This window comes from Salvia splendens, chromosome 16 (assembly GCF_004379255.2).
Source record: "Salvia splendens isolate huo1 chromosome 16, SspV2, whole genome shotgun sequence".
Lineage (NCBI taxonomy): Eukaryota > Viridiplantae > Streptophyta > Magnoliopsida > Lamiales > Lamiaceae > Salvia > Salvia splendens.
This window is the reverse complement of record NC_056047.1, coordinates 6,798,097-6,822,809: the sequence shown is the minus strand read 5'-3', so window position 1 is coordinate 6,822,809 and position 24,713 is coordinate 6,798,097. Positions and strand designations below refer to the sequence as shown.

Below are 24,713 nucleotides of genomic sequence, written 5' to 3'. Positions count from 1 at the left end.
TTAGTGATCAATAAATATTCTTCAATTATTTAGTTGTATTATTTATCATCCCCCCTTATCATTTTGTTTTGTCATCTTAGTATCCTTTTAGACAACAAAATAAAAAATGTTAATCGTATATGGTGAAACTCCTTTTAGATCGAAGACCAATTAATATAGTTTTACAATAATATTTATGAAGAGTCTCTATCCCACCTTCACATACTCTATAATTTTAGGTACATGAAATCGATTGGCTTAATGAAAAAAAGGTGTATTACTATCTAATCCTATTATAAAGCGTATGATTTTATTCATTAACTAAAATAATCCTACATAAGTTTCACGACTCACCGAATGAAGCATTTACACACAGAAATACACACACTGTGCGTATATACGTACACTATACACATATATCAAAGCTTATCTGTAGCGTCACTGTTCACACTTCCGGACACGACACCCCCATCTCTCCTCTCCTCTTTCTTGGTACCTCACACAGATCCTATTTTTCTCTCTTTCTGAAGAAACACTCACGACTTCCAAAAAATGAGCAGCTCTACTGGAAGAACGACTCTTGATGTCGGAGCTGATGGGGTTGCCATCATCACCATCATCAACCCGCCCGTCAATTCTCTTTCATTTGATGGTATGATCGCTTTGAAAATTTCGCCGATCATCGACAATTTATGTTTTATTCATGATTTCATTTTACTTTGATGATATTTTCTTACCTATTTCTAGTCGATAGTGCTATTAATTTGGCTGATTATTGGTTTTTGATGTGTGTGGGTGAGGGTTTAGTTTTTCTGTAATTGACTTTGATTGATCTCTAGTTATGGGAGTTTGATTCATGTGCCAAATTTTAGCTTTTACCTAAAATTCTGATAATTTATGAACAAATATTTTGTTTGCTACTTAGGAGGTTTGTTTTATGTAGCAAATTTTAGCTTTCACCCAAAATTCTGATAATTTATGAATTGGCTACTTAGGAGGGTTTCAGATATAGTGGTTCCCCTATATGCAGTGTTGTTAGGGTCGCGGGGCGCACCGGGTCGATGAGGTGAAAATTTGGGTCGCGGGTCGACGGGGTTGAGAGACCCACAAATCTAGGCTAATTTTTTTGCCTTTTAATATTAAATAAAATAAATATATTGCTCTAATGTTTATAATATATCAAATAATATAAATGTAGACGCAATTCATGTGAATAGAGATAAAGTGGAAAATAGAAATGATCAAAATATCAAAACAGTTCAAAAGTCATAACACAATAAATAATTGAAACCATTGTCTGAAAATATCAAAACAAAGGAATATATGAAGGGTGGCAGCAAAAGATCTTTGAATTGTTTATTTGTTTAGGAGTGAAGAGGCCGAATTCTAAAGTGTAGAAAGTAGGTTTGAAAAGTTTGATGTGGTGCATGCATATATATAGAGAATCATGATTGAGATAGTCAGAAAACATGTGAGAGATTTGAGAAAATCAGAGATAGCATGTGTTTAGGGCGACCCAGGCGACCCAACGGCGACCCTGTATCTCGATCAACCCACCCATGTTGGGGCGGTGATGGTATCGACCCAGGCGACCCGAACGACATTTTGACAACACTGCCTATATGTATATGTTGGCTGAAATTCTAGGAGATTTGATTGTTTTAGCTTCTTTTTCTTGGTCTGGTTGATATGGCTTTCTTTTTAGTTTTTAGTATTGCCATTATCAGTTGTTGATGATATATATATGTATCTTCTTTTTTGGATAAATTTGAGAGAGGGATTAAGTGCTGGGCTGGTTCTACCAGTTTCTTAAGTAAGGGCCTATGTGAGAGTAAATATTGGGTAATATATTGACTTAGCTTTCTATTTCGAGTGAGGATCTGCAGGAAAGGGAAATGCATCTATGTTTGGAGCTTCGTCTCCTGGTGGATATTTTGAGCTAGAGATGAACATGAGCATTACATACTTAATAAATATCATAAACTACAATTATCTCTATACACGTATTTTCCTCTGATTTATTCTTCAATGCCATGGATCAATTGATAAGAGTTTTGATATTTTATCTTTCAAGCACCAAGAGTATGTCACAGCATAAGTTTGTTTTGTTTGGGAAGTTTTTTAAGTAAATCGTGGACTGAACACGAAAAAGTAGCTGTGTAGAATAACAATACATTCATGTAACTTTAGGGATAGTGAAAATGTGCTCAGTTTAGTATTGATAGAACCTGATGATGATTGTTCGGTTCTTACCCTGACATCTTGTGTCCCGATTCATCATACTTGATAGAGTAGACTAGGACCAGAGTTGATTCATTCGAAATCTTTGCTTAGAGCCATAGGGCTGAATGAAATTCTTTTCAGCGCATTGATTAATGCTCCTTCTCCTCTCTATTCTGCATGCAGTGTTGTACAGTTTAAAAGACAGCTGCGAGCAGGCGCTGAGCAGACAGGATGTGAAGGCAGTTGTTATCACCGGTATGTAAATGTCATTTATTCCTACTCTTCATATTGAACACCAAGGATAGCTGATATATCAAGTGGTTCTTTTCATGTTCTGAGCAGGTGCAAAAGGGAAGTTTTCGGGTGGTTTTGATATCAGCGCATTTACGAAAATTCAGAACAAAAGCAGTAAGCGTGGTTGTTTGTATTCTCATTTGGTCAGTTGATTAAGTATCTCATCTGTGCTTGTTTGCTTTCTAATCACAGTTCAACCTCCAAAACCTGGTTTCGTATCACTGGAGATTCTCAGTGATGTTGTTGCAGGTATATTAAGAATCCTCCTTTAATGTCTTGAATACTCTTTCAACATATAGGAACAACTGTTCTTCTGTTTATGCGGTCAAATTATCATTGGTTTAACAATTTTGCATCAGCTGCAAGGAAACCGTTCGTGGCTGCTGTTGATGGTCTTGCATTGGGTGGGGGATTGGAAGTTGCAATGGTAAGTTCTCCACCTAAATTCAGTGTTTTCAGGTCCATATGGAAATATGCAAAATTGTTATATGATCCGTTGTTGCTTTACAATAGGCCTGTCATGCACGCATATCTACCCCTACTGCTCAGTTAGGATTGCCCGAGCTGCAGCTTGGAATAATTCCTGGATTCGGAGGTAAGGGAAGTAGTTCTTTTGTCCGGAAAATAGCATACTTGTTGATTTCGGCATTTGGCTTTCTCATCAAGCTGCTTTTAACTGATGTCTGTCATTTTATAACGTTCCAGTGGCAATAAAAAGTGCTGTGTGAGTCTGTTCAGTATCAAAAAGATATTTACAAAGTGTTATGTATTTCAGGCACTCAGGCCCTTCCACGCCTTGTAGGCATAGCCAAGGCTCTTGAAATGATGCTGGTAGGCTTTAAACCTTGCTAATATATGTGTTATTAATTATTAGTATTTCCAATTTGTTAACGTTGGTTGAGTTTTTTGGCTTCAAGTCTATTTTCAGCAGTTTATCTGTTTTTTTCTCTACCGTAGACTTCAAAGCCTGTAAAAGGGGAGGAGGCCTTAAATGTGGGACTGGTGGATGCTATTGTTCCACCGAATGAATTGCTGAATACCGCTCGTCGCTGGGCTCTTGATATTTTGGAGCTTAAAAAACCATGGGTTATCAGTTACTACAAGACTGATAAGTTGGAACCTCTAGGTGAAGCAAGGGAAATACTGAAGTTTGCACGAGCTCAGACTCGTAAACGGGCTCCAAACCTCATGCATCCATTGGTTTGCATTGATGTTATCGAGGAGGGTGTAGTTTCTGGTGCTCGTACTGGACTTTGGAAGGTCCATTTCTAATCCGATTGTAAATTCCTTAAATATTAATTACCAAAATCTCTTTACACATAAGAAATGCTTTTCTATTTTTTTTATTAATCCAGGAAGCTGAGGCATTCCAGTCTCTCCTGGAGTCGGATACTTGCAAGAGCTTAGTGCATTTTTTCTTCGCCCAGCGGGGTACCACAAAGGTTAAAATTTGATTCTTTTTAAAATCAATTGCGATTTCATTAAGTAATCAAACAGTAACATATCAACTTGAAAAAGTGAAGTTTTAATAATTTTTCATGTTAATACAGACGTTTACTTTTCTTTTCTTGATGCTAACAGGTACCTGGAGTCTCGGATCGGGGGTTGAAACCAAGGAGTGTAAAGAAGGTCGCTATACTCGGTGGAGGGCTAATGGGCTCCGGAATAGCGACGGCTCTGATTCTGGCTAATTACCAAGTTATCCTGAAAGAAATCAATGATAAGTTCTTACAAGCTGGAATTGATCGAGTGAAAGGTGAGACATACCCGGTCTCTCGCGTTCCATTACCAACTATATGGAGATGAACGTACATCTATTTTAACTCATATCTATTTCTATCAGCAAACTTGAAAAGTCGTGTGAAGAAAGGGCAAATGAGTCCAGAGAAGATTGAAAAAACTCTTGCTTTGCTCAAAGGCTCCCTCGATTATGAAAGCTTTAGAGACGTAGACATGGTGATTGAGGTATTGTAAAATTTTTTTATCAACTTGTGTTTGTTTTGACTCATGCTGTCTTTGGCCAACTTTTTTGAATTTATTTGTTTCCCTAACATGTAACAGGCTGTCATTGAGAATGTATCCTTGAAGCAGCAAATTTTCTCCGACCTTGAGAAATTCTGCCCTCCACACTGCATTCTTGCTAGCAACACTTCTACCATCGACCTGAATTTAATTGGGGAGAAGACTAGGTCTCATGATCGCATTATCGGAGCTCATTTCTTCAGGTAAAAATGATGCAGTTGCTGAATTACACCCGTCTGCATGTAACGATAGTACGACACATAAAAACCACCCGGTTTTGTATTTACTGCAGTCCTGCCCATGTCATGCCACTTTTAGAAATCGTACGCACTTCAAAGACGTCTCCTCAAGTTATTGTGGACTTGCTCGATGTTGGGAAGAAGATTAGGAAGACGCCTGTTGTGGTTGGAAATTGCACGGGCTTTGCTGTCAACCGAATGTTCTTCCCTTACACTCAAGGCGCTCTTCTACTTGTTGAACATGGTACAGATATCTATAAGATTGATAAGGCAATCACCAAATTTGGCATGCCAATGGGCCCATTCAGGTAGTTTGTTGCTCCTTTTCACCTGAGCACTTTATCCGCCTTTTGATATATGATAACACTGTTAAGATTTTGACATCATTGGTTATGTTACATGGTTGTAGACTGTGTGATCTTGTTGGTTTTGGAGTGGCTGTCGCCACCGGGGGACAATTTGTCTTGAACTTCCCAGAAAGAACTTACAAGTCTATGCTGATACCACTCATGCAAGAGGATAAGCGAGCAGGTAAATCTTTGATTCAACCTAAAAAGATACTTGGCAATTCTTAAAACATAAAATACCTATAACTTGGCAATGTACCTACTCTAGGTGAAACTACTCGTCGAGGTTTCTATGTTTATGACGACAAGCGCAGGGCCAACCCCGACCCTGAAATCAAGAAGTACATTGAGAAAGCCAGGGAGATGTCTGGTGCTGCCATCGACCCTAAGGTTACGGTCTCATCTTAAACTACAACTCTTGGTCATAAATCTCGTAATACATCCCTTATATTAACTTGTGGTGTTGAAATCATGGCCAGTTAACAATATTGTCAGATAAGGATATTGTGGAAATGATATTCTTCCCCGTGGTAAACGAGGCATGTCGTGTCCTGGATGAAGGTATAGCTGTCAAAGCAGCTGACCTTGACGTATCTGCTGTCATGGGCATGGGATTCCCCCCATACAGGTATGCTTAAGCAGTCGATGATGGGAAGAACCCACTTGTACATTAAACTTTACATAATAATTTCGTGTATTGAACAGGGGAGGTCTCATATTCTGGGCTGATTCTCTCGGATCCAAATATATCTGCTCTCGGTTGGAGGAATGGTCGAACTCATACGGAGAATTTTTCAAGCCCTGCTCTTACTTAGCCGAACGAGCTGCAAAGGGCGCTCCTCTGGTGAGAACCAGGAACTCGATTTTCTCTATGTTGTCGACTTGTGATAAATTTATATATGGTTTCTTGTTACGAAACTGGCTATTGGCGTCGCCTGTGGTGACACGCTCTTTTTCTGTTATGTAGAGTCAAATGACGAGTCCTGCAAAGTCACGCTTGTGAGGTTGCTGTGCGGTTTGCTGGCTATTTGCATCCCCAGGTTCGTTGTTCGATGTTCGTTTTTTGGTTGCACGAAGGGTGTAAAATAATGGAGATGTGAAGTAGAATAAGAGAGTGTAATTGCAAGAATTGAAAGAAGATGAAGTATAAAACTTTTATTACAAGTGAACTTGTTTGGTGAAATCGTACTTCATATTTTCGCACTTAGTTATGCAAAGGTTTGAGCAGTTGAATATTCTTTCTTGGCTTCGATCTTATGTGATAAAACTAACACTCACTCATATTCCACTTAATTTTTTCCAATTATTTTTTTTTAAAAAAAGAGTAATAAATCAGGGATTGCAAAAGTAATATATTATTCGTACATACTCCCTCCGTCCCAAGGAAGATGACCCCTTCCTTGGGCGGCACGGAGATTTATGCAAGTTTGTTTTGTGTGTAAAGTGGAGAGAGTAAAGTAAGAGAGAGAATAAAGTAGAGATAAAGGTGTTTTCATTTTTAGTAATGGGTCATCTTAGAGCATCGTTAACGCATGGGGTCGGGCCGCAGTTGGGTCCCGACCCGCGTCACGCAGCGATGGAGGGGAGGATTTTCCGGCCTGGGCTGGTCCCGAGGACGCGCCCGGGGTCCTGCCCGGCTCAGGGTTATGTGCATCGGGACGTGCCGCGACAGGGTCCGGCCCAGCATTAATTGGTGTTCGGGCCGGCCTACGCCGCAATTTCAAAAAAAAAAAATTATAAAATCGAAAATTTATCTATAAAATATCGCTCCATCCATTTTCAGATCTATTCAACTTCATTTCTCTCCCTAAAATTCAAAAAAATGTCTCCTCGTCAAAGACCAATCGACGCTCAAATGGCCCGAATGTTAGAGGCGGCGATACTGGCAATCCAAGAAGAAATCAACAACGAAGTGGAACGCTACCAAACTGCTATCAAGCTTGGAACGAACAACAAGTCTGGGTACCATGTACTCGGATGTATATTCACTGAGACCGTGAACAAGCTGGTTTGCGGCTTTTCACATATTATTTCTCTAGAGATCCGCGACGGAGTGATCAGATGTTCCGTCGCCGGTTCCGGATGCGGAGGCCTTTGTTCTTGCGCATTGTCAACGCAGTTGTAGCTCGTGATTCGTATTTCTGCCAAACCACCGATGTTGAGGGCAAGCAAAGTGTATCGACTTTGCATAAATGCACATCTGCCATATGTCAACTCGCTTACGGAACTACAGCAGATATGTTCGATGAGTATCTCCATGTAAGCGAGCATACTGGACGGGATTGCCTAGCTAAATTATGTCGGGCAGTCATCGAAGCATTCAAGGATACATACTTGAGAAAGCCAACGACCGACGGCGTTAGGAAGTTGGTGAACATGCACGAGTGGACCCACGGCTTCCCGGGGATGCTTGGCAGCATCGACTGTATGCACTGGCAGTGGAAAAATTGTCCAACGGCTTGGAGAGGACAATACACTAGCGAGCACAAGGGCACACATCCTTGTTCAGTTGCGATGCACCAAGACGAACTACACACTCGCCTCCAAGCCGATCTAATTGAAGAGATTTGGACACGCACCAACGTTTTCCAGCATTGACGTTATGTTTTAAGTTTTTTTTGTATTTTTAAATTCCTATGTTGTAATTTTCAATTTCCGAATGAAGAACAACTTTTCCGTGTTTTAAATTTTCGGCATTTTTTATTTTACGCGTAAAATAGATTGTAAATTGTGAATAGTGTAATTTAATAGTTGTGGCCTGAGATAGAGCCTGCAGGGTTAGAACAGTTGTGGCCTGAGACTTAAATTTAGGAGAATGATGATGTGAATGAGACTTGAGGCCTGAAATGAGAGGGAGTTAAGGATATTCTTAATTGGGATAAACAGAAAATGAAAGTCGATCATCTCTAGTGGGACAGAAGAGCACTAGTTAGAAAGAACGACTGAGTTTTATTTATTTAGATGGTCCCCTTTTACAATTAAGACAGTTTTGATTCTTTTGAAGCAAAAGGGGCTGAAATAGGATAACATTAATTATATCTGCAGCAGAAAGAGACCAACTTTCTTCACCTTCAAATAATCAGTTGATTTAGATTGCTGAGACTGTGAATTGGATGCCCTCTGTGACTCTGTCTCACATACATATACTACTATTATTACAACAATATAGCAATTTACAAATTAGAAGATCACAACTTTTTTTAAACCAAATTCGAAAACTCTCTATATGTACTAGTATGACAAATGTTTTTAATAAAAATAGCGAGTAAAATCACGATTGATTACTGTTTAATGCTCAGTTTGAAAAAAGTACTATATACAGTCTAATTTCTAAACAAACTATATGTTGACCATAAATTTGTGATACAAATTAATCACCAATTACATATCACAAAGTCTACATCTCAATTTCCCTATTTTCTTCTCTAGAAAATCACAATCAATAGTGTTCCAATTCTAGTATGAGAGGTATTCTTGTGGATGGAGATGCTTTAATAAAGAAAAGGATAAACCAAATAGCAAATACCCTAAATAAAACAACTGGAGTTTGGTTGTCATATTCATATTCCTTCGTAATGGTTTTACTATACTAGTATATTGTTTGGAATAGTAATTGTATTTGTCTCAGTCTTCTCATGATACTTGAAGTATATTGTTTGGAATAGTAATTATATTTGTCTCGGTCTTCTCATGATACTTGAGTTATTTTTTAATTATTTAATTTAAGAATTCTCATTTAAATAAATTATAAAAGGAAATAAAGTAGGAGGAAGAACAAAGAATAAAATAGAAGAGCAACAGAGTAAGTAAAATCGAATGTGTTATTTTTGTTATAAATGTAAATGATTCAAATAACATGAGATGCAATAAGTCCTCCTAGTATTTTGTTATAGCCTAAATTGAGGAAAAATCGTATAGAAGTCAAGATAGAACCATTCTTAAACGTAGAACAAATGACAAACGGAGGTCGTTAGATCTTTTAATCCAATGGTGTTGATTTGCACAACAACTTCCCATTACAACCAAAACTATTATTAATGGATGAATGCAGATAAGTGAAAAAATAAAGCATGCATGGACTCTTCTTCGTTTCATTCATTCTTCCATCAACATGTGAGTTTTTTCACATGTTGAGTCCGGAATGTCGTGAAAACATAGTCTAATATGTATGATTTTTAATCTTGACCGTCATTTTTTCCTCATCCAATGAATAAAATATGTAGAGTTCTAGGTTCTACACTTAAGAATGGTTCTATCTTTAACGCAACCCTATATATATATATATATGGATGTATTCATTTCCTTTTCCTATATTTCCTCCTTTTTCCTTCTTAATATCAGCCATTAGATTAGAGAAATGGACGGTCAAGATCGACATTGGGTAATTAATCCCGTGTTGCATTATTTGTCCTATTTTGTGTATTATGAGGGTACAATAGTAATCTAATAATGGCTGGAAACCGCTACGAATAATGCACCACATGGTCACGAGTAATGCATATAATTGCCTATATAATGCACAATATGTGAACTACAATGCATACGAACAAGATGTGTTGTGTTATGATGTTTGACACACGTTTCTTGTTTCCCCTAAGGGTTTAATAAGCTTAGGGGCTAGGGTATAGTACGTAGACATGTATGTAATCTTCACATGGTAACGAGTAATGGATATAATTGACTATATAATGCACAATTTGTGAACTGCAATGCATACGAACAAGATGTGCTGTGTTATGATGTTTGACACACGTTTCTTGTTTCCCCTAAGGGTTTAATAAGCTTAGGGGCTAGGGTATAGTACGTACGCATTAATAACAAATTATAAAACGATACGAATAATTCACCAAATTATCACGAGTAATGGATGTTATTAACTATATAATGCACAATATGTGAACTGCAATGCATACGAATAAGATGTACCATGTTATGATGTTTGACACACGTTTCTTGTTTCCCCTAAGGGTTTAATAAGCTTAGGGGCTAGGGTATAGTACGTCGACATTACTAAATGCACGTATGTAATCTTCAATCCGTTGATTAACCCATATACACAATACCTCTAATAATGCATAATATACTGAGATAATGACAATTAACAGCTACATAATGCACTACCTAAACCAAATAATGCACATACGTATATTCCAATAACAACAATTTGTTAGTAATGTCTACGTACTATACCCTAGCCCCTAAGCTTATTAAACCCTTAGGGGAAACAAGAAACGTGTGTCAAACATCATAACATGGTACATCTTATTCGTATGCATTGCAGTTCACATATTGTGCATTATATAGTTAATAACATCCATTACTCGTGACAATTTGGTGAATTATTCGTATCGTTTTATAATTTGTTATTAATGCGTACGTACTATACCCTAGCCCCTAAGCTTATTAAACCCTTAGGGGAAACAAGAAACGTGTGTCAAACATCATAACACAGCACATCTTGTTCGTATGCATTGCAGTTCACAAATTGTGCATTATATAGTCAATTATATCCATTACTCGTTACCATGTGAAGATTACATACGTGTCTACGTACTATACCCTAGCCCCTAAGCTTATTAAACCCTTAGGGGAAACAAGAAACGTGTGTCCAAACATCATAACATGGTACATCTTATTCGTATGCATTGCAGTTCACATATTGTGCATTATATAGTCAATTATATGCATTACTCGTGACCATGTGGTGCATTATTCGCAGATACCAAAATGTGGCAGTTACTTTTCCGTCAAATGTCAATAATAACCCTGTAATGCATACAACCACCTTCTATAATGCAACACGGAACCAGTTTTATAGAATCAATCTGATCTGTTGATGCCTTAGATCTAACGCGTAATATTAAAAAGGAAAAATGATCTAAGATGTGAAAAGGAGAATAACGCTCCCCTATATATATATATATATATATATATATAGGGTCTTAATCTATCAAAGGAAGCCCTTAAGTATAGAAATACAGACCAATTATGGACCGTAAGATATGGAAATGAATGGCCACGATGTGGATTTGTCAACAATTTCTGTGGGTCATAATAGGATTGATCTATGTCATGAAAGGGCAATTTAGGTATAGAAAATATAAACAACCGCCCTTCCGTTAATTAAGACCAGATTAATTGGGATCATTACTCCACACGTTTTCTAAGTTGATTCTTCGGTTCCCTCGCCATTCAATGCATCTCTCTCACCAAAATCTCAACCCATCCCAACAAACCCTAGAATCTACACGACAAAACACCCAAATCTCAACCCCATCACCAAAATCTCTACCCAATCGCCCAAACCATACAAATCTGTAAACATTAGTCGTCTCCTCCACTATCTCAACCTCGTCTGCACCAAAAATCGAGTTTTCCATAAAAACTGATTCCTCTACCACAAAACCTTGGCAGAATTCAAAACTTGACGAAGAAGGATAACAAAAAAGCTACTACAACCATGGTCAACACTAGAGCCTCTGGATCCGCACCTCGTGACGGAAAAGGTTAGTACGATGTTGTAACCCATGACTTAAAGTTGACAAAATCAGGCCGATTTGTAATTTAAATCTGTTGTTCACGTAGTGTATGAGAGAACATCCGCGAAGACAAAGCTACAAAAGATCCCAAAGGCTCCGAGAGGTAATACAATTGAATCATGCAAAAACAATTATTAAAAAAATAGATATGCTTTTGGGTCATACTAAATAATTATATATGTCATATCAGAATATGAGTGTATTAGGTCATATATGTAACAGCTTTGTGTCATGTTTACAAACTGTTATTGTTTCTATAGGTTGCATTCAATTTGGAATCACCTAAAATAAATGTATGGTCATTGATTAGCATTGGAATAGTTTTATGGGTTATGTAGTAGCAATATATGAATTAGGTCATGTTTGTATCACTTCTATGTCATAAGTGAAATATATGAATTAGGTCATGTTTGTATCACTTTTATGTCATAAGTGACTGCAATGTTTATTTTCTCAGATGGAAATCAACATGGGTGAGAGAAGGCCATTGGAATTGTGGACTATCGACTAGATATAAGGGTGCGCTTAAGTATTTAAGAGCTAAAAAGTATTGTGTTGAAGTTGGCCGAAAATAATCACAGCTCCCTTTCCAATAAAACATCGACATCCAAACATTATGCAACGGACAACAAGAAAATGATGATCGACGTTGAAAAGATGATAGCAAGCTACAGAGCTTCTGTAGTGGCCATGTCATAAATTTTGGATTTAAAGTATGTTTTATTGATATAATTATGTGTGTATTTAACATATGGGTTTTCAAATATTTTATATCATCAATGGGTGATACTTTAAAATGGCTTTGGATTTTATTGTTTCTGCAAATTAGACTTTAATATGAATTATTTTTCTGACTCTATGACCAAGGTAAAAATATAATGGTTGTTTGATCTCTTCTGAAAAGTAAAAACAAAGTATAAGATGACTCTATGTCATACTTCGTACATGTTAGAGTCATTTTGAGCAAAAAAGATAAAAATAAAATCATTAATTTGTTGTGGGAATTTTGTACAATAACCAAGCTAACTTGTGAGAAAAAATTGATTATGTAAATTAGCAGTTCATGTCATAATATATGCATGTACGAGTCATAATAAGCATAATTAGGCAAAAAAACTAATAGTATATGAGAATTCATACATTGGGTCATAATAAATGAATATTTGGGTCATAGCATCATATGCTTAATTTGTGTCATAATAAATGAATATTTGGGTCATAGCATCGTATACTACACCACAATAACTACATCGACAGAGAATTTTTGCATATCTTCAAATGATAAGACTTAGCAGAACTACAGTAAATGGAATAGGGTATGAAAATTCGACGAAAGATTAAAGGAGAAGAAATTATGGACTGATAACCTACGCTAAAGAGCAGTTAGTGGAGAGAAGTTAGTGGAGAGATGAAGGAGCACAATCATAGGAAATACTATAACTAACGACAATATGCAATTTACTTAATTAACCTTTTTAGATTATAAGTAATTAAAATAATAATATCTTCCTAATAAATCTAGCCGTTAATTAATGTAATCTAAAGATTAGATTGTCTAATCCAATGGACAAAAACCCGTCTGCAATTCTTGGTTTAAGACCATTTTTGTTTTGATCAAATACCTATATATATATATATTAATTTTTTCATAATTTTAGATTTGATGAAAATTGTATAACTGATACTCCTTATATTCGTTATTAGGAATTTCATTTCTTTATAACACAAGTTTTAAGAAATGTTAAGAAAATAAGATGGAAAAAGATAGTACTAGAATACTAGAATATGTATACCACTTGTAAGTATTAATTTTAAATGAAATGTGAGTTAAATGAGTTAGTGGATTATGAGATCTTATCACAATTTATAGTAAAAATGGTCGAGACTCCTATGCAGATGACAAAAATTGAAAAATGTGACTTTTATTCACGGATAAAAGGAATAGAAAATATTATATGAACAAAATATTGAGCTACAGTAAGCCAAGTCATGTAAGTAATACAACTAAACAATCATATTTTTAATTTTAATTTTTAGTTTTTGCACTATGTATCATCACATTAACAATTAGACAATTCTTCATCATTAAATAAATTAGTAAATATAAAAAATTGCAAGATAGACAATTTACCATTATTAATATTTACTGATTAAATAGTAGAGGTAGTAAATATTAAATGGTGGTGTAGTCTGGTTTGCACGTGCTCAGGCCGTCCGCAATGCTGTCTGTTATTTATCTCTTAACCGTCTCATCCCTTAAGTATTCATGGTCTCCACTGTACTTTTCACTCAATCTCTTAACTAAGACACAAGAACCTGCAACCCTCCATCCATTATTCGTCTCTTAACCATCTCTAAACTTACTATTCATTCAATTTCATTTTTTATTTTTTTTCCCAACAAATTCAATTAATAAAAAACACACTTCATTAAAATAAAATAAAAATACAACTTAAAATCCTTAAAAAAATACATAATTAAATTCGTGGTAAAATAAATAAAAAACATAATTTAAAATATAATTTTATAGAAATTAAAAAAACTACTCCGCGGGCAAATCATCTCCCGAAGGCGGTGGCGGTGCACTCAAGCTACCTGGAGGAGGAATACCAATTTGTCTTCCCATATACTCAATTCTGGCAAGATGGGCTTGGTATTGTGGAGGCGTCATGCAGGAAGTGTCCGTCATCGTGGCGGTCAAGTACATGGACAATAGGGTGTTCGAGCCCGAGCCAGCCTGGCTTGATTCGCCTCGGCCTCTCCTCCCTCTAGCCGCCTTCACCGCCTTGGTCCCTTGCGGCTGACGGCGCACACGGGAGGACCCCCCGGTATCGTTTGTCGTGCCTCAACCTCCTGCGAGGCAGCCTCTTGTGCAGCGCTGCCCGAACCGCGCCCACTAGACGAGTATTGGCCACCAGCTGTGTGTTTCGTGCGCTTCGAGGTCGAGCCCGAGCTGGACCGCACACCGCCAGCCCACCTTTCCTCGTCTTTGACGGCCTCCCAGACATCGACATGTCTGAATTCTTTGCCGGTGTGGTCGAAGTAGACTCGCAAAGCCGATCTCAGAATGTCGGCTCCCGTGGCTCCGCTTTGGTAATGAGCCGCTTCGTTCTTGCAGATGCCGCAGAATTTTTTGACCTCCCTGTCGACTCGGTCAAAGTGAGCGCGGAGCATCTTCAATGTGCGGCGGCGGGACCTTCTTGGCTTGATCTCGTTGTAGGCCTCGATGACCTTTTCCCAGAAGCACTTCCGGGATTGTTGATTCCCGACTATGGGATCGTACGAGACGCTGATCCAGGCGTTGTACACCGCCATCGTGTCCTTGCGGCTGTACGGATGCCGGCCTACATCCTCATCCTCCTCGGTCGCCTCCGCCTCTTCCTCCACGGCGTCGAATGCCCTGGAGCTTCCACCGCCTCGTCCTCCTTCCGGATGGGGTTCATCCAGATAATCCTCCCGAATTTAGGATAATCCCTGCGAAAACCTCGGTGTGGAGGGACGAGCGTATGCATCCACATCAAAATGGGGTGGTTGGTACCCCCGGCGTAGACTAACTGGAACCGGAACCGGAACCGGAACCACCCAACACGTCGTTGTACATGCCCCCCAGTCGCCAAACGCGTTGATGTCAAACCCGCCGGAGCCGCCACCGCCAGAGTTTCCGTCGCCGGATATTTTGTGATGAGAGGTTAGATGAAAATTGGAGAGGAAATGAAGATGATTTGGAGGATTTGATGTGTATTTGTTTGTGAAATAAGGATGAAATAGGAGTATTTATAGAGTAAAAAAAAAGGAAAATGGTCGAAAAACGGTAACATTATCGTTTTTCGATTATTTATTTATTTATTATTATGTAATTAAATTCGATTTTTTTAAAAAAAAATATTTATTGTGTCAGCTTGACGAAGCCCACTTGCGGGCCAGCGTGTGGGCGTCGCGCAAGCGCGTGGCGAGACAGCTCAATAGGTGTCTCGGTGGGACGGGCGTCTCGACGAGACGGGGACGAGACGGGGCGCTGCAACGCGTCTCGCCGCCGTCTCGTCTCGGCGGGACTAGATACGAGCCACCCGCGAGACGTGTTGCGGGTGGCCTCATCGGGACTCACATATGCCCATTCGCCATTAACCACTTTGCTTCAACTCCATTCTTCGCATTAAGAGCATCCGCAGCGATGAGCAGGACGACGTCCATGTCAGCGGCATGGCACCGCTGTCCGCCGCTGCGGTCTTGCCGCTGGCGTGACGCTGCTTGATGTATCGAGCACGTCCGTGCCAGCGAGCAGCGTACGTGGCAGCCTCCCATTGGCAATTTAAAATTTTTCAAAAAAAATCAGATTTTAATTAAAAATTTCGATAAAAAAATAAAAAATATATATATTTTTTCCCACTTTCCAAAAAATTATATCCGTTTTCTACCCACTTTTAATTTATTTTTCAATTTTTTCCTCCAAAAATACAATTTTTCATCTATAAATACTCTCACTTCCACATCCAAAAATTCACACCACACTACACAATTCTCATTTAAATTCTCTTATTTTCATTCTCAATTCTCAATCTCTCTTTCACTTTTAGGTGTTTAATTATGTAATTTTTAATTTTTAGGATTTTATTTATGTAATTTTTAATTTTTAGTATTTTAATTATGTAATTTTTAATTTTTTTGTAATTTGTAATATTATTTCGAGTATTTTTAATATATTTTAATTTTGTGGAAATATTTTTATTTAAATTGAATAATATAATGGTGGGAGCTTGCTCTTGCGGAAGAGTATGGATGTGGGTGTTGTGCTCTTGCCTAAAAGCAGGAAGTACTAGTGGGACCAGGCCCATGTCCGTGCTCGTTGGCCAGAGCACGGATATGGATGCTCTAAATGACATATCATATCCCTTTGCCATTGCCACCTCTCTCTCTTCCTCCATTTTCTTGCACGGCAGCAGTAGCAGCACCAGAAACAACAGAAAAAATCAAAGATCCCACAAATCAAGATTCAATTTTTACCATCCTGGCCTCAAATTCCCGATCCAAAAACGCAATCTTTCCTTCTGAATCAGATTACGGATGGAAGCCGTGCATGAAGACGGCGGAGAAGGCGGCATGCAGTGCGCCCGCCATCCATTCCGCAACAGCAGCCCCTCGGGCGGCATCTGCGCCTCCTGCCTCCAAGAAAAGCTCGGAAAACTCGTCTCCTCCTCCTACGCCGTCGCCGTCTTCCCCTCCTCCTCCGCCGCCTCCTCCCCTTCCTCCAGATCTGCCGCCGCCGCCTCCTCCGGCAGCAGCCACCACCACCCTCGGAAGCTGCCCTTCGCCTCGAATAAGAAGAGCAAGGAGCAGAGGCCCTCGGAGATGGTGTTCAAGCGGAGCAAGTCCACCGCCACTCCCAGGAGAGGAGGAGGTGGAGGAGGCCTCCATTTCTTCGACCAAGACTACAAGACTCCCACCAAGAGAAGGTTCTGGAAGTTTCTCCACTATTCCAAATATCCCACTTCAAGAAAAGGCGACAAACATGTTAAAAACCTAAACTTTTCATCTCCCACCACTGAGGGGGGAGAGAGAAAAAGAGATGAATTCGTAGCTGTAGACGACAATGAGGCCACATTTGATAGAAAAGTTTCGAGATCCAGATCTGTGGGGTGTGGGAGTAGGAGCTTCTCAGGTGATTTCTTTGAGAGGATTTCGACAGGCTTTGGTGATTGTACCTTGCGAAGAGTTGAGTCACAGAGGGAAGGGAAGCCGAAGATGAAGCAATCTGACTGCACTAGGCAGAGGGTCAGATGTGGTGGGATATTTGGGGGATTTGGGTTGACTTCATCTTCTTCCTCTTCACATCTGATTGCAGCTTCAGACAGAGGTGGGAAATCAATGGTGGGATTGGGACATCTCTCTCATGGGAGGAGCAAGAGTTGGGGTTGGGCTTTGGCAAGTCCAATGAGGGCATTTGGGAAGAGTTCTGCTGTGAAAAAGGGTGATGTTTCAGCCAAGAATTCAGCCCCCAACTTGGCTGCTATTCCCTCTCTCTTGGCTGTGGGTGGCTGAGGAGAGAGAGGGAGAGATGGTTAATGTTAGAAGATAGTATACCTTAAATTATTACTGCTACATTCTTGGTTGATGTTTAGTTATTGCTCTGTTTTTCATCCATGGTTTTGAGATGTTTGGATGATTGTTGAATGCTTGGTTATTGCTATGTTTTCATATCATCCATGGTTTTGAGATGTTTGGATGATTGTTGGTTTGATTACTCTAGTGTTGTGTAGTTTATCATTTTGGTCATCTTTGTATGATGGTAACTTGGTAAGTGTAATGTGGTGGTCAAATATTGGGAAATAAATAAATACTCCTATATTTACCTTTTTTATTTTTCTTTTTGTATGGTTTAATTATTTCACCTCTCCAAAACCTGGTTCTCAGTCCAAAATGGTAAAAGAAATACACACACATCATTTTACTATGCTTTTCTTGTGATTTGACATAGAATCTAAGTTTTGGATATTGCATTTGAATTTGTCTTTTTGTTTTTGTTTTCTTTTTCCATCGCTTTTATCAGTTGTTTATTTTATCGGAGAGTTCAAAAGTTGAAAGCAAAATACTTGAAAAGGTGCAATTTCTTTTGGCTGATGAATGACTCACTTTATTGCCTGGTTTTATAGTTACTTTTCATGCAAAAGAAGCTTTTATGGGATTTGGTGCTTGATCCCCACTTTATGTCTCCATGAAGGAGTCTGTCTAGTTTATTTGTAGATTTATTTTAAAAATAAAAAATAAAAACAAAATCTCAATTTTGAGAACATATGTCACAAGATTATTTGAGGACCCACTATTGGTTGTGTGCAATGAATGATTGTGAGAAGAGAGGAGAAATAAGATGGAATACAAAATTTAGGTCACAAGATTTTGGTAGAAAAAGACACATTTCAAAGGCCTTAGAGTGTCCACTATAAGGCGGACACGCCCAATAGCCCCGCCCCAGTTTTTGTCAATAGCCTCAATTTTGTTGTCCATAGCCCCAAAATTTTGTGTCCGCCACTATGGTGGACACCTCCAATAGCCCCAAAATTTTATAATCAACTTTTATTTTATAATATTTTAAGTAATTATGAACAACTTTATCGGGCTATACGTAATTAGAAGAAGCCGACTATACGAATTAAAAATAAAAATAAAAATAAAAATAAAAATAAAAATAAAAATAAAAATAAAAATAAAAATAAAAATAAAAATAAAATACAAATTAAAATACAAATTAAAATTAAAATTAGGATTACACACTAAATTATATTTAAAATTAAAATCACACACTACATTGAATCTAGTACAAATCACTATCAAGTTTACACAACGCCACCACCTCCCCTACGTGCCCACACTTCTTCAATCAAATCGGCCTGCATTGTGTTATGTGATGTGGTCCTGCGCATATCAGCGAAGCGTTGGATCAAATATTCATTGCTCCGTGGTAGCCCATCTGGATCGGCGCGGAGGCGACACCGTGACTTGTACTTGCACCCTCTTCCGGCGCCCATCGCTCTGCCGCAAATCCTTCATCTTCTATTATCATATTATGCAATATGATGCAGGCTAACATAATATTCGCGACATCATCTTCGTGCCAAACACGTGCCGGACACCGTATAATAGCCCACCGCGATTGGAGGACACCAAAAGCCCGCTCAACGTCCTTCCTAGCACTCTCTTGTTTGTGCGCAAAATATTGTTTCTTCGGTCCTACCGGTTGGCGGACAGTCTTCACGAATACGGGCCACCGCGGATATATTCCATCTGCCAAATAGTAGCCCCTACTGTACTGCGTACCGTTGGCTACGAAGCTGATTTCTGGCCCCTCCCCCCGGCACTCCTCGTTGAAGAGAGGCGACGACTGAAGAACATTGATGTCGTTGTTCGAACCTGCCACGCCGAAATACGCATGCCAGATCTTCAGTCGGTAGTCCGCAACGGCTTCCAGTATCATCGTTGGATGTTTGCTTTTGAATCCAGTAGTGAACTGGCCTTTCCATGCCACGGGGCAGTTCCTCCACTCCCAATGCATGCAATCGATGCTTCCTAACATTCCTGGGAAGCCGTGCACCGACCCGTGCATATCAAGTAGGCGCTGACACTCATCCGGGTTGGGCTTCCGTAGAAACTCCCCACCAAAAATTTCCCGGATCCCCTTACAGAACTGCCTAAGCACCGTGAGGCCAGTAGTCTAACCCATCTGTAGGTATTCATCGAACATGTCCGCTGGTCCGGCGTAGGCAAGCTGTCGGATTGCAGCGGTGCACTTCTGTTGTGTGGACAGCCCGATCCGGCCAGCCGCATCACGCCGGAGGGTGAAGCACCGGTAACGCTCCGCCAAATTCGTCGCTATATAATTGAACAGCCGCTGCGACATCCTGAATCTTCGGCGGAATATCTCGGGTGGATAACGGGGGTTATCCACGAAGTAATCATCCATTAAACATTGGTGAGCACCGACGTGGTCTCGTGGGATTGTCCGCCGATGAGTAATGGTGCGAGGGATCGGATCCTCCGCATCCTCCGCCTCCTCCGCCAAACGGGCCGCTACCTCCTGGGCGGCCTGGTGTTGCACCTGTTGAATCAGAGCATTCCAGTTGTCTCTCCACAAATTGTTCATTTCCGACCCCAAATTGTAGTGAGAGAAATTTGTATAGATGTTGTGTTTGAATGGTGTGAAAATAATGAATGAAGTGGGGTGTATTTATAGGTGAATTGAAGTGAAAAAAAAAAATCGCATGCAACCGCCGCGGCTAATGTCTCCACTATAGGCGCCGCGCCTATAGGCGCGGCTATAGCACCCCCGCCGCGTCCTCGCCGCGCACACGGCTATCGCGCGTCCACCGCATCTCGCCCCACTCGCCGCGTCCACCCCCGCGGCGGACACCCTTCCCACTATAACCCGCCCCGCTTTTTCCCCGCTTTTTCCCCAAACGCGGCTATAGCCGCGCCTCATTATAGTGGACACTCTTAGTTAGATCCAATGAAATCTAAACTCCTGAGTAGCACCTTCATCTGGTTAGACTATATATTTATGCATATTAATACAAAAATATTTGTCATCTATTCCATGAAAGAGTAGTACTTCATCCATCCCAACTAAGTTGAGTAAAAGCTTTTGGGCACGGAGATTAAGAAATTGTGTTGAAAAGTAGGAGAGAAGAATAAAGTAAGAAAGATAAAGAGAGAGTAAAGTAGGTGATGAGATAAAGTAAGAGTGATTGAATGTATTGTTTTTTGTCAAAAAGAGAAATGGCTCAACTTAGTTGGGACAATAGTTGAGACGGAGGGAGTAACTTATTTCACTTTTGATTCGATTATCGGTTAACTAGTCAGGTTGAGTTTTCATATCTAACAAGCTCAATTTGTAGACGATATCTATATTGCACTTCTTCAAGGGAACATGCTTTTTTCAACAAATAATTACTAAAAGAAAAATATTAAGAGAGGTTTGAATTATATGGAACTTTTGAGAGAACTTTTCTTACATTCAAAGCTATATCTATAAACCATATCTTATTATTGGTCTTAGAGCATCCTTAACGCAAAGGGCCGGACTGCACCTGGGTCTCGGCCTGCGGCCCCGCGCGATGGAGGAGAGGAAGTTGCGGCCCAGGCCGGTCCCGGGACCGCAGTTGCGGTCTGGAGATGCGCCCGGGGTCCGGCCTAGCCAGCGTTGGAGGTGAGCTTTTTCCGATCCCGAGCCCCAATTTTAGGGTTTCTTTTATATTTGGAAGAGGAAGGAGGGGGGGAGGGGGAGAGGAAGGAGAGGGAGGAAGAGGAAGAAGAGGGATGAAGAGGGGCGAGAGGAAGAGGAAGAGGAAGAGGGTGAGCTTTTTTTGCATTTTGAAGAAGGATGAAGAGGGGCGAGAGGAAGAGGAAGAAGTGGAATTTTTTTTACATTTTTTTATGTTTTAATTTAATATTTTAGTTTATAATTTATTATTTTTGAATTAAAAATGAATTTCTCGTGTTATAATTGTTCAATGTTTTTCATTTTTACGAGTAAAATAGGTGAAGTTGTGAATAGTGCAATTTAATAGTTGTGGCCCGGGATGAGGCCTGCGGGGTTAGAGGAGTTGTGGCTTGGGACTCAAATTTAGGGGAATGATGATGTAGAAGGGACTTGGGGCCTGAATTCGGGCTACGGGCTAGGGTTAAGGATGCTCTTAGCTGATAATCATATCACTATTCTCATCAAATAATTGGCAATAATTTCAACAATGCAATTAAGCTCAAATTGACAAGAAAACATATTTGTTGCTTGGGATTTCGAATCACTCTTCTTATCCTATATATCCCATCCATCCTATCCAATTATTAACCATTTTATCAAGACAAGAAACATGGTTAGTGCTACCTCTAATTGCCACAACATTGATAAGATATATGTACAGTCCTCAAATAGTCAAATAATCATCATCACGCCATTCATTAAACTAAAAAATTACATATTCATGAACCCCCTAATATTTTGTGGGAAGATTACAAATGCTAACCACCCAAAAAAATATTGTGTTGGGGAAAATTGACTATGGTGGAGCATAAGATTATAACGTAACATGAGATTCAAAAGGGACATATTGAACCCACAATAGTTGGATATGGGGAACTTGTGAGATATTTCAAAGTTTTGGGAGGTCCTTGAATTTTTGGGTAATTTTTTATTGTGACACAATTTAATTTGCTCGCATAATTGTATTAGTATATTGGATCTTAAGCATGACGTGTAGGATAAGGTGAATAGTAAAACATTAAATAATAGATCAAGACAATTGGTTTATGGAGGATCACATAGGATGTGTGTGAGTTGTACTTCAAAAACTAGGATGACAGAAAATATAATTATTTTTTTGTTAATTAAATCAATACTCCATTTCTTTAGTTGAGCTCAATTTTTCCACACACAATTTTCTTGGACTAATGCATGCCAACATACACATATTTACTTTCTTCGCATTTAATTATTAATTCACTGCCGTAACATGTAAATGGCCAACATTAAAAATATAGTACTACTACTTTTTATCGTACATATCATTCATAAAAACTTGCTAAAAATTCAATTCAAGCAAAAAAAATCAAAGAAAGCAAGAAGCATAACTGATATAAGTGATAGTAAATGAAAGCATTTATGCAAAAGGGTCACGTGGTAGGGGTAGATGATCTTCATCTCCTGTCATTTCAATATATTATTGTATCCTGTCACTTCAATTCAGATATTGTATCCTATTTAATTTATTCATATCTCTATAGAAATATACACTACTACTACTACTATTGAATTAATATGTACAGATTTTAATAACAGATGGCCTTGGTCTTAATTTTAATTTAGGTTTAGGCCTAAGATGAAGGCCCAATTGCATTGTAAAGGGAAGGATTTGATAGTACAAAAATATTTGGAGTTTGCACACACAGCCATGATCAAAATTCAAATCTGAAGAAGCCTCAATAATTCGAAAGCTTCGTAGCAAAAAACCGAGGGCGAGTTTGTTCTTTCCTTCAGAACATCAATCCCTGTGTTGGTTTTCCTTGATGTCCAAGAACTTGGCCACACGCTTTGCTCTGGCTCCTGATTTGTGATCGTAGTATTCGACAATGGCAGCACCGGATAGTGCAGCAAGAGTTAGTGCTTGCGCGTGCAATCTGAAAATCCGAGCAACATTTCACACGCTCATTAATCATGCACAACATTGCCAGCAGCAGAAAATCGTGATGCTAGTCAAAAAAATTATGTGGAACAAAGAGTGAAGGTTCTCGTCCACGATTCAGAATGTCGTGATTTGGTTTATTATACTGCACTTGTGCAAAGATTACAAAGAATGATATGATCAAATAAACGAGCTTCTGTAATGTAATGAAGATTATATCAAGTAAACAACAATCAAAACATGTCACCAACCCCCTCAGAAATGTCATGTTTCAATGATCGATTCAAGATATATACTACATTTCTAATTCTATCATAAAAAATGGAAAGATGCGATTGCAAAAAGCACCAAACTAAATTCATAATGAAATATCGATCCTGCAATACTAAACTACTTGTGAACTAGTAGTAGATGAACAAAACCAACATGATAGTGATAGAGCTGTATTTGATATACACCTATTTATCTCTACAATTCTAAATCTTGTTCCTAATTTATGCATCAAGATTTTATTTTTTAAACTCTCATGTTGATGTTGATCAACAAAGAACACCTCTTGTTTCAAAAAACACAAGCACAGGAAAGGAATAGCAGCCGTTATATTATAGCTCCAGTCACCTCAAAAGATGACAATGTAGAATCATCAATTTGACAGTAGCAGTTCTCCGAATTCAGACCACGGATTGGCAATATATTGGTCTGAAATAAATAATAGAATCAGAACTTAAAACTACTTGTGCAACAGAAACAGAGTCCCAATTTGGGTAGATTAAAAAAGACAAAGGAGTAAAAGTGGGAGATGAAATGGACCTTGAATGAATGATCTTAACGCTGGTTTTCATATTCGGCTGAGACCAATTGTACGCCATTGAACCCACAATCCCACTTTCCCTTCAAACAAGCATGTACTCCTCCAAAATTAAATCTCACAAATATTATTAACCAAAATACTATTTGTGTGCGACAATACAAAGTTACCAACCGTGCGGAGCTTGTGCTCAATGATCGATTCCCTTCTCTTCTCCCATTTTCAACTACAATTTCATCAACAACTCCAAGACAGAGAGATACTCCGTCGCTGTGGTGTGAGTGTCCACGTTCAAAGTTGTTTAACAAGCAAAAACAAGTTTGTTGTTGGGCCTAAATATAACAAGTATATATGGGCCTTCTTGTCATTCGGCCCATTTGCTCTATAACTTGATTTGTAAGTTTTTAGTGGAATTTTCACTTTTTTTCCAAGTCCACCACTAATTTACTAGTCAAGTAATGCCACAAATTCCATTCTGATCAATTATTAAGACCAATCCATTCATACAATTGTATACTATATTTTGTCTTTGCCTATAAATATGCAAATGATTTATAAGAAAGCATATGAGCAAAATAGCTTTCGTAGACAGCAAT

The 24,713-nt window shown here is 38.9% G+C and overlaps 2 protein-coding genes and 1 long non-coding RNA gene across 3 annotated transcripts; 2 read left to right on the top strand and 1 right to left on the bottom strand.

The window, feature by feature from the left end:
- Positions 1-408: 408 nt before the first annotated feature.
- On the top strand, positions 409-6,339 carry LOC121771471 (glyoxysomal fatty acid beta-oxidation multifunctional protein MFP-a-like). The gene is made up of 18 exons (XM_042168256.1): positions 409-631; positions 2,386-2,457; positions 2,545-2,610; positions 2,689-2,745; positions 2,856-2,923; positions 3,010-3,091; positions 3,272-3,327; positions 3,454-3,756; positions 3,852-3,938; positions 4,078-4,252; positions 4,340-4,461; positions 4,558-4,721; positions 4,811-5,065; positions 5,167-5,288; positions 5,373-5,494; positions 5,584-5,732; positions 5,810-5,948; positions 6,072-6,339. Exons 1-18 carry the CDS (start codon positions 532-534, stop codon positions 6,105-6,107), a joined length of 2,175 nt encoding a protein of 724 aa, XP_042024190.1. The 5' UTR covers positions 409-531; the 3' UTR covers positions 6,108-6,339.
- A 10,365-nt stretch (positions 6,340-16,704) lies between these two features.
- Positions 16,705-17,679, top strand: LOC121770111. The gene has a single exon (XM_042166908.1). The coding sequence runs from the start codon at positions 16,705-16,707 to the stop codon at positions 17,677-17,679; it is 975 nt and encodes a 324-aa protein (XP_042022842.1).
- Positions 17,680-22,935: 5,256 nt separating this feature from the next.
- Positions 22,936-24,373, bottom strand: LOC121771185. Its single transcript, XR_006043955.1, has 3 exons — positions 24,120-24,373; positions 23,928-24,008; positions 22,936-23,304 (listed from the first exon to the last, which is right to left on the bottom strand). It is a non-coding gene; the product is annotated as an uncharacterized LOC121771185 (long non-coding RNA).
- Positions 24,374-24,713: the final 340 nt, after the last annotated feature.